The 13,249-nt window shown below is 40.4% G+C and overlaps 1 protein-coding gene across 1 annotated transcript in view; it reads right to left on the minus strand.

Moving 5' to 3' along the window:
- Positions 1-1,823: 1,823 nt before the first annotated feature.
- Positions 1,824-13,249, minus strand: part of RTF1 (Rtf1, Paf1/RNA polymerase II complex component, homolog (S. cerevisiae)) — an 81,480-nt gene continuing 70,054 nt past the window's right edge. The window contains exons 10-18 of the mRNA XM_006831752.1: positions 7,052-7,139; positions 6,853-6,960; positions 5,779-5,856; positions 5,042-5,163; positions 4,814-4,871; positions 3,857-3,934; positions 3,184-3,279; positions 2,331-2,442; positions 1,824-2,087 (exon numbers count right to left, since the gene is read on the minus strand). Of these exons, the coding sequence (XP_006831815.1) occupies positions 1,981-2,087; positions 2,331-2,442; positions 3,184-3,279; positions 3,857-3,934; positions 4,814-4,871; positions 5,042-5,163; positions 5,779-5,856; positions 6,853-6,960; positions 7,052-7,139 (847 nt within the window). The 3' untranslated portion in view covers positions 1,824-1,980. The remainder of the gene's footprint in view (positions 2,088-2,330; positions 2,443-3,183; positions 3,280-3,856; positions 3,935-4,813; positions 4,872-5,041; positions 5,164-5,778; positions 5,857-6,852; positions 6,961-7,051; positions 7,140-13,249) is intronic.

A 13,249-nucleotide genomic window follows, 5' to 3' on the forward strand; every position in this document is an offset into this window, starting at 1 on the left:
ACAGCCATAATGTAGTCAACACGTCTCCAAATCCAAATGATACTAAATACAGATCTACATGGTGGATCAGAATGACTCCAGAAAATTATATGAATTCTATTAATTTTATGTCTTTTAAAACCAGAAAGAAAAAAAAAAAAAGATTCAAGTTGATCATGATGGAAGGTCTCAGCAGCCTTCAGGGCTCTGTGATTCCACATTTACACAGTTGTCTATAATGAGTGTTGGTCGATGGACTTTTCAGGCGTCTATGATTTTAGTTAAGTCCATCACCACTCCTTTGCCCAACAGCATTGTCACAGCTCCACATAGCTGTGACAGTTATCACGATCAATTTTACAGTCACAATACTTTAAAACCATCCATTTCTGCTTTTAAATAAAAAATGTAAACTAAGTCAAAGCAACACCGAGACTCTACTAAACCCAGAAGAGTTATCAAGTTCATTTTTACGTTTAAATACAACTTAAGTCCATGATTCCCCCATCACTCCCCTTCCTCACATAAAAGTTGGGTGAAAAAGTATAAAGCAGGGCTTCTAGATTTCTCTCCCTCTTGTGGGACTCAGTAGCTCTCAGCTGTTTCTTTAGCTTAGTTCTTGGTATATATAGACAGCTGTACTTTGTTCTGAAAAGGTTTGTTAAATGCCACTTTTATTTACACTTGGAGCTTTACACCTGAGAATGATTAGCAAGCAGTCAGCTTATCTCTTTTCAAACATTTCATAAAGACATACACACCTTTTTGCTGGCTTCACCCTAGCTGCACAACAATACATATGTTTACCATATATATAGGTATACACACACAAAACTGCACATGCTTGTAACATTTGCAACCTAAATCTTTTCGAGTTTGTACTCTCCACATTCATGTTGAATACTTTTCTCTTAAAAACAACAAAATGCTATTCTTGCTCAAATAGCAAAACAGACTCACCAAGGAAGAGACTGGTATACTGGGAAGGAAAAAGATGAACTGAACTCTGCGTTCAGCCAAGAAGCTGCTGGCTGTGCCCATCGGACGAGCAAGACACTTTCACAAACCCTCCCTGAAACTAAGCCTTGGGCTTCCCTCCCACCTGTCTCCAGGGCAGGGGGCTAAACAGAGAGTTTTTTTCTGAAATGGGGGAGGCAATGGGGGGGGAGGGGAAGTTACATAGCTACAGCAGTCAGGCCTGTTTAGTAAGAAGAATCACATTTAATGAGTTTCTTTCTTGCCGTTTCAGATGCTCAAGTACAGCTGAAAAAATCTGAAACCGCTATAGACCCATGACAGACTGATACAAAGAGTACTGCATTTTAAAAAAATGATTAAAAAATCCACACACACACACACACACACACACACACACACACACACACTCTCTCTCTCTCTCAAGTAGGCCCGTCCCCCCCCTCCCCCCGCCCAAATGTACACTTTTGGAAACTAAATCAGGTTTGCACACTCCTCTTCCACAGAGATGGGAAGAGGAGAAAGATGAAGAGGAGAGAGGAAGGAAGACCGCAGGTGCCCCAGTCCCCACTCCCTCTACAAGGGTCAGGTGCCAAATGTCCAATGGTTGGGTCCAAGGCAGTCCACAGAGAAGACTGCCCAGTGCTGCTGCTATCGCCACCCAGGGCTCCAGCAAGAAACCCAGCTCCATGGTAATACTGAACACGTGCAGAGTGGCCAATGGACTGTGCTAGGTTAAAAAAATAAAATAAAAAGGTAAACACAAATCTAAAGACATGGATAAAGCCCAAGAGAGCCCAGGAGCCCAGATCCACACTGGGTGGGGTCCAGGGGATTGGTGGGAGATGGTACAGACAAGGGAAATCTATACAGCAAATGGTTTATATTACATGACTGGCAGTTTAGAGTCTCTTCCCAATTCGACTGCTGCTTTAGCCCAAAAAGGGCAAATCAAAGGAAAAGAGGAAAGGTGGGAGGGACACAGTGATGGGGCATGCAGGGTCAGAAGCAGCCGGCTGGGTGTGCTCAAATAAGCCCTCGTCGTTTTTTGTAGTCTTCCAAGTTCAGAGATCTCCTTGGAGCCCCATCCTTGGCTGGTGGAGCCTTAGAGGTTATGGCCAAAGCCTTTGACTCTATGGGAAAGAAGAGCAAATTGGCAATTGAAGTACCTACAAAATCCTTTTAATTTTGTCCTTCAATATATCAGGTAGCCTTACTGATTCTTGAAACAGACCTGCAGCCTGTCTTACCCTGGCCCCTAGCCAATCAAGAGCATATTATCTCCATTTCTTCTCTGAAATTAGGCTCCTTGCTGGCTGAGAAAGCCAGGGATCTATCTGGCACTCAAGTGTCACCATTCCTCAACCCTCATTTACCTGAGCTGGGAACTTGTAAATCAATCTTCACATCAAAATCATGTACTTTGAACAGGTCTTCTGAGAGGTCACTGGCTGACTTAGAATTCAAATCTTTATCTTTCCCCTGACCCTGAAATATGAACAGAAAAATAAACTGTAAGAATATAATTTCAAGTGAACTTCAAAACTCAGACACCACCAATGAAAAAGCTCTTGTTCAAATTCATTAACTCTTCCTGCTACGGCCCTTTCCTGATTCTCTCTTCCAGAGAGAACAGGAGTGACCACAGACAGAGTTCTTTTCTGAGGCCTAAAGCAGGGGAAGGGAAGGCTTGTGTCTGTGGGATGGGGGCAGAAAGGGTGGGCTTGACAGGTCACCCACTGATTTCAAGTCACTCAAGATGTCAGGAATTCCTGGGCAGTGTGGCTTCACAAGAAAAAGCATAACTGAGGCAAAAAACTCATTGATGTGGAAGTTTCTGGCTGTTTAAATTTTTTATTTTTAAAAGAGCTTTCACTTTTACAACTATTTAATCCTTATATGTCATCTGTTTCTCCAAATTACCCTGTGAAGTAGGCAGAGTATCTAGTATCCCCATTTACAGAGGAGAAAATTTGAATCAGAGGGCCAGAAGTCAGCTGTGATGGCCACAGGGAAGGTCCTAGTTCAGTAGTGTTAAGTTTAGAATTTAAATTATAGGTTTAAAATATAAGAGAAGTTCATTAGGTTTATAAATAACTGGGATGGAAAAGGGAATGCGCGATCATGTTTCTCAACGTGGAAAAATCAAGCCCAAACTAGGCAGGTTCTTGCTCTGGTGTCTCAGCCAGCACCATAGCTCAGCACACCACAGGGTAGGACTGCACTTGCCTTGCTCATTTCCTTTGGAGCATCTGGTAACACTCCAGAGCCATATTTTGCATTCAGCTGGGCCAAGATGGCAGCTTGAACAGCTGGGTCTCTGGACTGAGAGAAAAAAACAAGTTATTTTAGAGACTGTTCAGTACTCATACAGACCTACTGTCAGATTCTTGCCCACCTGCCACCACTAACATCACAGGCACCACAAGGGAGCCAGCTCAGTGAGGGATCCTCAAATTAGCAAACAGGCAATGAGAAGCTCTACAGCACAGCCCAGTCCTACCTGGTGACTCAGTCAACACATATTAACATCTACTACACTGGTTTACCCAACCTGGTACAAGGTACTTACTTCAGAGACTTTCATAAATCCATGCCAGTTTCTCACCTACTATATAGCCTCCTGGTGTGGCACTGTAGGATCAGCGCTAGACTGTGAACCACAAGGTTGGCAGTTCAAAGCCACCAAATGCTCCTTGGAAACCCTATACAGGGTTGCTATGATACTTAACAACATATAGCCTACAGCAAGATAAGAAAACACCCAGATCCAAGAGCTTGAGGCAATCAAATCCCAGGTAAGCCAATATTATTTTTAACTTCTTTATTAATCTCCTAATGGAACTAATTTTATGTCCTAGAATCTAGGTCCTGACTAAAAACGTCCTCTTTAGACACTCACATTAGAAACAATGGTAGGTTTGCACTGACGCCTGGTAAAGGGATCCATCTGTTGGTTTTTCATGTTGTGACTTTCAGCCTGAAACAAAGAAACAAAGAACATGCATTACAGAACTGCATCTTGTTCCCTTGTCCTGTTGTTCATAAACCTACATCCAAATAAGTCTCTGCAAGGAACTGGGGGGAGAGGGGGAGAATTAAATGTTGGTCATCATCTTTTTCCCTTGAAGAACATTAGAGCAGATTATATATATATATATATATATCCACACACACACATATATATATATCCACAACGAAAACAGAAATGGATAAAAATGAGTATCTGTAGGGTATAATCTAAGGGTGAGAAGGGGTAACAGGACAGAACACTGTTGCTTTTTAATAAAATTATGTGGGTGTATGTGTGCAAAATACTGCCTCTCTGTGGTGGTCTACATGTTGGTATAATGTTGGGAACTGTATCACTTGTATTCCAAATACCAGCAGGGTCACCCAAGGTGCACAGGTTCCAGTGGAGCTTCCAGACTAAGACTAGATGGAAAGGTCTGGCAATCTACTCTAGAAAACTAGCCACTGACAACCATATGGAGCCCCAAGGAACATGCCCGTCTTGCTTTCCTTGGACATATCATCAGGAAGGACCAATCATTGGGGAGGACATCATGTTTGATGAAATAGAATAAAGGGATCCTCAGCAGTGAACTTGAACATGCATCACAGGATGATACAAAAACTGACAATGTTTCATTCTACTGCACATAAAGCCTACGAGCTATGAATTGGGAGTCAACTTCACAGCTGCTATCTATCTGTGTATAAAGAAAGAATGAGTGGGCCAAGTGCACGAATTACTTCAACAATTAAAAAATCATATTAAGTATGATGCAGAAAATATTTCATATTATTTTATTAATTAAAAATTTTTCAGTAATCCAGAAAAGGTTGTCTTACTCACCACAAGGGCCTTCTCAGACTCTACAATGTTCCACTCCCGGTTCCGTTGGTTGATGTAACTGCGGGGTAAGAGGGATGAGTCAGTGGACGGTGAATAGAGGGAAGGAGGTGACTATGGAGCTATGTGGAGTCAGCGCAGAACAGAACATACAAGGCCAGAGGTCCAACTTTTGGCCAAGGCGTATGGACCACGGAAAAGGACCCAACCAAGATAGATTCAGTAACACACCTGATGGCAGATATATTCTTGGTCCGCTGGCGGTCCAGGGCCTCTGCCCTCTCCTCTAGTTCATTCAGCTGGTCTTGAATTTGCTTGGCCTTGTCTTGATCCCCTAGGTCTTCAGCCATGGCCTGCACACAGAGAGATGGTTAAGTTCCTGGCTCTGACTGGTGCTACACCAAATATTCCCTTACTTTCAGCATAAGCAAGATACCTCATATATGAACAAATGACAGCAGGTGTGAAAGAACATTTAAAAAGTACTTTATAAAAGCAAGGTATGATTTATATTGCAGTAGCAGCATCTTCCCGTGTAGCTACCTGGCACTTAAGCTCTGGTGGCAGTGTTGTGTAATATTAAGCCTAGAACCCAAGTCCTACAAGGGTAACCACCATAACAAGACTTATCCCATCCTCATGTGGAGAATGGAAAACCACCCATCACAGCTGGGCTTGGCAACATCATTTATCTGTTCAGACTAAATGCTGAATAGAGACCCCAGGATCTCTATTACACATAAAACTAAAGGTACCTAGAATGAAAAACGGAATAAGCAAGATTAATTTCAATTTATAAAAAAGAAAGTGGCCAAAGAATGCTGCCCAGGTAACTAGGAAGAACTGTGTTGCTTATAATTGACCTCAGAATTTTTTTGAATTTTGTCACCACTAACTTGACAGTAGATGGAGTAAATCTGATCATGTACATCTCTTTCCAGGAAAGATGCTAGAATGCAGGTCCTTACCTTTTCTTTTAGCAGCTGAGTCTTCTTCATAGCATAGTTGGGTGGAGCTTTTCTGAATCTTTCTTTTTCTTTTACAATCTGTAACAGAGAGGGGATACCAGCAGTGAGGTATTACTAAGCTAAGTTTGTAGACAGGCTAAGTGAGCCCATTGGAAGGCAATCAGCAAGCTCAAAGGGGGTTGTTCTTCCTACAGCAGTCTCATGCTCCAGAGAGGAAGTGAGTTCATTCCAAGGGATACTATGCTGTTTCCTGGTCACGGAGACTCTTCCTGGACAGTCTGAAGAACATGAAACAATAAACGCCTGCAGCCCTAGGGCCTGATACTGTAAAGCTAGCCATTGTCCGCGAAAACAGAAATCAAAGAATTTTATCAAAACGTTTTGGAGAAAGTTTATCAATGAAGGATCAAACCTAGCAGAATATTCAGAAACACAGGTCCTTGAATCTGGAATACATTTCTTTAGTCTATGATTTTATTAAATGAGAATATATGATGAAGCCATGGTGGTACAAAGCTTAAAGTTCTGGCTTGCCAACAAAAGGCTGGTGGTTTGAGTCCACCAGGCACTCTACAGGAAAGATGCGGCAGACTGCTTTCATAAGGAAACCCTATGGGGTAGCAGTTCTGTTCTGCCCCATAGGACCACAATTAATCAAATTAGCCATGATAATAATGGTTTTATTTTACTTTGGTCTGTAAGAAGAAAAGTATGATGAGCTACAAATAAGGAAGCTGTATTAGTATTCCTTCATTTTTATGCACAGCTAAAAATGTCAAGATTAGGGAAAGAAAGGAAAACGATGGTCTTCTCTAATCACAGGTTCTTTGTTGTTGTTGTTATGTGCTGTGGAGTCAGTTCTGACTCATAGTGACCCTGTACAGGGTTTCCAAGGCTGTAAATCTTTGGAGTACAGGAGTAGAAAGCCTCATCTTTCTCCCATGGAACAGCTGGTAGTTTCGAACTGTTGACCCTGAGGTTAGCAACGCAATTCTTAACCACTATGCTACCAGAGGTTCTTATAAACACAGGTTCTTACTGACCCTCAAAGCTCTGCGGTACCAGGTTTCTTACCTCTTCAATGTCTTGATCATTGAATTTATAATTAAGAGCTTCTTTAATAGAAAATTCCTTCTTATTGATTTCATCTAGAGTGGGCAACTGCATGCCAGCAGAGAACATCTACACAAAAACACAAGACACATTTATTAACAGGAATTTTTAGAGGACTCTCCCAGTGTTTTCACTAACTACATTGTCTCCATATACTCACTGCTTCTTTCCACTTCATGAATTCGCTTTCAGTGAATTCTTGGTTTGAGACAAACTCTAGGCGGAACACTCGTTGGTCATTGCCATGCCTACATGAAAAAAGGAGCATATTGGAAAAATGTGCACACTGACCATAGTACCAGCTAAGCAACCCCACTAAACTGTATGCTACCTCTTTCTGAGGGTCTCAATTCTAATTACCCTTCAGAATCACCTAGGCAGATTTTTTTTTAGAGTAGTCAAAGGACTACTCTAAATCAACTAAGTCAGAATCTCTGGGAATATGAACAAGGCACTGAAATTAAACATTAGAAAAAGAAAAAAGAAGTCCTACTGTGTTCTTGGCTTCCTGGTATGGCATTGTTGGATAAGCACTGGACTGTAAACCACAAGGTCTATGGTTTAAACCCACCGACTGCTCCTTGGAAACTCTAGGTAGATTTGCTATGAATTGACTCAACAGCACTTAACAACAACACAGTATTTTAATGAGCAGCCAGCATTTAGAATCACCATACCAGCTTTGGAAATCAAATGGACTTGACTAGTGCTTCAAAAGTCCATTTATGGGGACTTCTGGTAAGATGGCAGACTAGGCAGAGGCACTACACAGACACTCTGCAACAAAGATACAAGACTCCAAATAAAAGAGACACAGATGAAGGTCCTAGAAATCTGAACTTCAGAAAAAAAGTTAGAGAAGTGGACCGAGGGCTTCCTAGGAGGAGAAGCTGAGCAGGGGCTGAGTGAGAGGGAGACTGACTGGTAAACAGCCGGCCAAATGCAGAGTGACCATCTTGTGAGCAGCTTTGACAACAGAAGTTGGTTTGGTAAAGCGAAGTCACATAGGTGACTGGAAAGGTGTGATTCCTTCTTTCTCCACATGCTCCCCTGGTGACCACAGATGTGGCCAGCTCCCATCCTCATCTACCCCAGCACAGGCCCTGCTCTTCGGGAGTCCAGAGGCATGTGGTTGGGAGCCATGCAAGTGTGAGGTGGGGTCCAACAGCTGCACTGTTTCTTTGTTTGGGGGTTTGATTTTTTCCTTTTGTTGTTTCATTTATTTTATTCTTTCTTCTCTTTCCATTCCCTTGAATTTTATCCTTTTTATCTCTGTTTTTGTTTTACATAGACCAGCCAAAACCGTATCCTCTGTAGCGCCACCCAATGGACAAGGGCCAATACCAGCTCCTATACCATCTGGTCAACAGCAGCCAAACCCACCCTAAACTGAGGTACACAAATGGCAAGGGTTGAAATAGGTCTATTCTCTAAGTACACCAAAAGAACACAATTGGTGAAAGCCTAAGAATGAATCAATATACAGTCATCAATTAAATACAAATATGAAACCATCACAATGTCCCAGAGACAACAGGCAATTTTAGTTCACACAAAGAAACGAGAGAATGACACAACCTTTGGTTGTTTAAGTGATTATATATTCCTGAGTGTTTTTGTGTACATTCTTCTCCCCATCCCACCCCCCAAAAAACCAGACGGAATAGAAGCAAATACTGTTGAAAGAAGATGCAAGGAGGAGATTGTGATCACTGCAATGAAATGATGAGTGTAAAACTGATGTTCTCCCATGTAAACATAATTCACAATAAAAACTTAAAAAAAAAAAAAAAAGAGAGAGAGAGAGAAAATGGCACAAATGACCAAAATGCAGATCTAAAAAAACATTTCTGGATAACAGGTAATGGAACCATCGGAAAAAGATTTCAAAAAAACGATATTTAGATACCTAAGAAAATCCTGGTGTGGTACTGTGGGTTAATGTGCTGGACTGCAAAGTTGCTTTGAACTTCAAAGGTGACAGTTCAAACTCACCAGCTGCGCCTCAGAAACCCTATACAGGTTTTGCTATGGGTCGGAATCGATTTGACAACACTTAACAACTACAACAACAACAAAGTATTGACAGAAAGATCAAGGAAAGCAAGAATACAGGGAAACACTGCAAGATAGACAAAAAATACAGAAATTTTGAAATAATAATAACCTTGCAATTAGAAATCCAGAAGATTAATACTAAGATTTCAGAAACGGACGTTACGTTGAAAGGTCAAAGGAATAGATTAGAAACAATGGAAGCCCAAATTAATGAGCTCGAAGATAAATCTTCCAATACTAGCACACTAGAAGAACAATCAGAAAAAGAATGAAAAAATCTGAAGACAGCCTAAGAATTATGTGGGAAACCATGAAGAGGAACAACTTAGATAATCAGAATTCCAAAACAGAAAGAGAATAAAAAGCACAAAGAAAACTGTCAAAGAGTTGTTGGAAGAAAAGGTCCCCAACATCATGAAAGATGAAAAGATAAGCATACAAGAAGCTGAACAAACCCCAAAAAGGATAAGTCCCAAAAGAAAATCACCAAGACATATCATAATCAAACTTTCCAAAACCAAAGGCTAGGAAATAACCCAGAGAACTTGAGAAAAAAGAAAAGTTACCTACAAAGGAGAACCAATAAGGCTAAAAACTGATTTCTCAGCAGAAATCATGCCAGAGAGAAGGCAATGGGAGGGTATACACAAAAGAACGAGAGAAAAAATTTTAAACAAGGAATTATATACCCAGTAAAGCTGTCGCTCAAATACGATGGTGAAATTAGGATATTTCCAGATAAACAGAAACTAAAGGAATTTGTAAAAACAAGACAAAAACTTTAGAGAATAATGGATGCTCTTAGGACTGAGAACTGACAATAACCTGAGATTAACATACACCACCCCCACCCAAAACTCAATCCAGATATACAAGCATTTAAAGTAAAACAAGCCTACAACATCGAATATAGGGAACCAGAGATATCAATTTATAATGAAGTCAACTATAAAGCAAAAAGAGGGAATAGTGTAGATACAGAATTTCCAAATAGAGAGTAAGTCCAGTAGATTTCAAGATAAAACAGGCTGCTTTTAAGCAGAAATTTAAAAAAAATAAATTACAGGGTTAACCTCAAAGAAAATGAATACATCTTCACATCAAAATGAAAAAGAGAAAAAAAAAACAGAAAGATTTAGTAAACATTAACATCACAGAAATTAAGGAAATAAAAACCCACAAACAAAATGAACTCAGCACAGAAAATTATGTGGAACAAGGAAATCAGCAGCATCACAAAAAAAAACCACAAAAAAAATGTAACAATGAATTCATACCTATCGATAAGTACACTGAATATAAATGGATTAAATGCACCAGTCAAGAGACAGAGAGTAGCAGGATGGACAAGAAAATGATCAATATGCTGTTTATAAGAGATACACCTTACATAAAAAACACAAACTCAAAATCAAAGGATGAGAAAAAATACATCAAACTAATGGCAATAAAAACAAGGAGTGGCAATTTTAATCTTTGATAAAATAGACTTTGCAATAAAAACCCGCCTAAGAAAAGTTGTTGTTATGTGGCGTGGAATCGGTTCTGACTCATAGCAACCCTGTACAGGGTTTCCGAGGCTATAAATCTTTAGGTGAGCAGAACACCTCATCTTTCTCCCGTGGAACAGCTGGCAGTTTTGAACTGCCAACCTTGAGGTTCACAGCCCCATCTGTAACCACTACGCTATATAGCATAATTAAGGGGCCGATTGAACAAGAGAACATAACCTTAATAAATATCTATGATCCCAATGGAAGAGTCTCAAAATACATAAATCAAACTCTAATAAAAACTGAAGAAAGAAAAAGACAACTATACAATAATAGCTGTTGTTGTTAAGTGCCATCGAGTTGGTTCCGATCCATAGAGACCCTGTACAGGGTTTCTGAGGAGCAGCTGGTGAGCTTGAATCGCAGATCTTGCGGTTCAAACCAACTTTGCAGTCCAGTGCAATAACCCACAGCGCCACTCCTACAGTAACAGTACGAGATTTTAATACATGACTTTTGATTAAGGATAGAACTAGAAAGAAACTCAACAAAGACACAGAAGAGCTAAATAAACAACACAATCACAAAGACACAGAAGCACTAAACAACATAATCAACCAACTTAAACTCATATACAGATCACGTGACCCAACAGCACAATATACTTTCTTTCCCAGTGCATATGGAACATTCTCCAGAATAGACAACATGTTAGGCCAAAAAGCCAACCTGAATAAATTTACATATATCAAAATACTAATCTTTTTTTCAGATCACAATGATATAAAATTAAAAATCAACAATAAGATGATCAAGGAAAACCAAATCAGATACATGGAAGTTAAACAACACCCTGCGGGACTCTAAAATGGTGCAACCTCAGACATGCGCTTTCTCAAAAGGTCGAAATTAGAAATTCCAGATGACCCAGCAATCCCTCTACTTGGTATATATCCTCAAGAAATAAGAACTGTGACATGCTAAGCACACCCATATTCACTGCAATACTAGTCACAATAGCAAAAACATAGAGACAACCTAAATGCCCATCAACAGAAGAAGGGTTAAACTTTGGTACATTGGTACATACACACAATGGAGTATATGCAATCAATAACAAAGAAGCTGCAAAACACCTCACAACATGAACAACCTGGAGGATGTTATGCTGAGTGCAATTAGTCAATCACCAAAGGACAAATATTCCACGAGACCACTGTTGCAAAAAGTTTAGAAAAAAATTTTCTTGCTAAATGAAACACTCTATGATGGTTACAGGACAAGTGGTGGGGAGGGAAAAAAAGTGAATAAAGGTAAATACTGTTAACTGATGGTACATGGAGGGGATTGTAATCATTTGACTGACACAAAGTGTGTAATTTATTGAATGTGGGACCAATGATGTGTTCTGTAAACATTCACTCAATTCACAATAAAGTTTAAAAATAAAACAAAACTTTGAAGTGTCATCAAGACTATGATTATGTAGCTATCTGAATAACAAAAAAACCCCTCAGTTCCCTAGAGTGGAAGAACATTGCCTTTCTACTGTACTGACCACTGTGCTGGCAAAGTGAGCGACCCAGTGCCGTTCTCCAAGGGACAGCCACTCCCCACTCTAGTTGGATCTTCTAAACAGAGCAGGGGAAATGGTAAAGCCATGGTAGAGCTATATGTTTAAGAAGCCTGGTGGCACAATGGTTAAGCACTTGACTGCTAGCCTAAAGGTCAGCAACTGGAATCCACCTGCCATTCTATGGTAGAAAGATGTGGTGATCTACTTCTAGAAAGATTACAGCTTAGGAAACCCTTTGGAGCAGTTCTATGTCCTATAGGGTCACCAGGAGCCCTGGTGTGGTGTTGCAGGTTAATGCACAGGACTGCAAAGTCAGTTTTAATCACAAGGTTGGTGGTTCAAACTCACCAGTCATTTCTTGGAAACCCCTATACAGGGTCGCTATGGGTTGGAACTGACTCAGTTAGCACTCAACAACAACAACAATATAGGATCACCATGAGTCAAAATACACGGCAGCAATGGGTTGGATTAGAGTTGTTGTCTATTAACTGTTGTTTGATGTCATTACGAAAACTACTTTTATTCCTTCCTAAATGGTGTCTTTGGAGTTCTGGTGTGGCACTGTGGGTTAATGCGCCAGACTGCAAAGCCTTTTGAACTGCAAGGACGGTGGGTCAAGCTCACCAGCTGCTCCTCGGAAAACTCTATACAGGGTCGCTATGGGTTGGAACTGACTCGACAGCACTTCACAACAACATAACATATGGTACCTTTAGAATTTTCAGGCTCCAACAGGTCAACGACTTTTATGTGTGTTTCTTTTATTCTCTCCTCCATCCTGATGCCTAGAGCAGTGCCTGGCACATAGTAGGCATTCAGTAAATGTGTGCCAAGTGAATGGCATTTCAGTTAACTAAGAAAGAAACTTAACTCTAAGAAACTTGACTTGATTTATCAAATATCAGGTTAGTTGGTGGTAGAGCCAGGGCCAGATGCAGTCCTCTAGATGTTCCTTACCAAGGAAAAGCCTGCAGGGCTCTAGGAGTAGAGTTTCTCAAAACTCCTTTTCCTTCTATATGTATCTCTATGTTTCTTCTACTGTTGCTGTTGTTTAGTAACCCTGCATAAGGTTTCTGAGGCTTTTTAAATCTTCTGCAGGAGCAGAAAGCTTCATTTTTCTCCTGTGGAGTGATTGGTGGGCTTGAACCATCAACTTTGTGATTCACAGTTCAGTGCTTAATTTCCCGATAGGCAAAGGCAGGTTGTCAAGTTTCTTGTGATAAGAGTG

This window comes from Chrysochloris asiatica, unplaced genomic scaffold (assembly GCF_000296735.1).
Source record: "Chrysochloris asiatica unplaced genomic scaffold, ChrAsi1.0 scaffold00004, whole genome shotgun sequence".
Taxonomy (NCBI): Eukaryota; Metazoa; Chordata; class Mammalia; order Afrosoricida; family Chrysochloridae; genus Chrysochloris; species Chrysochloris asiatica.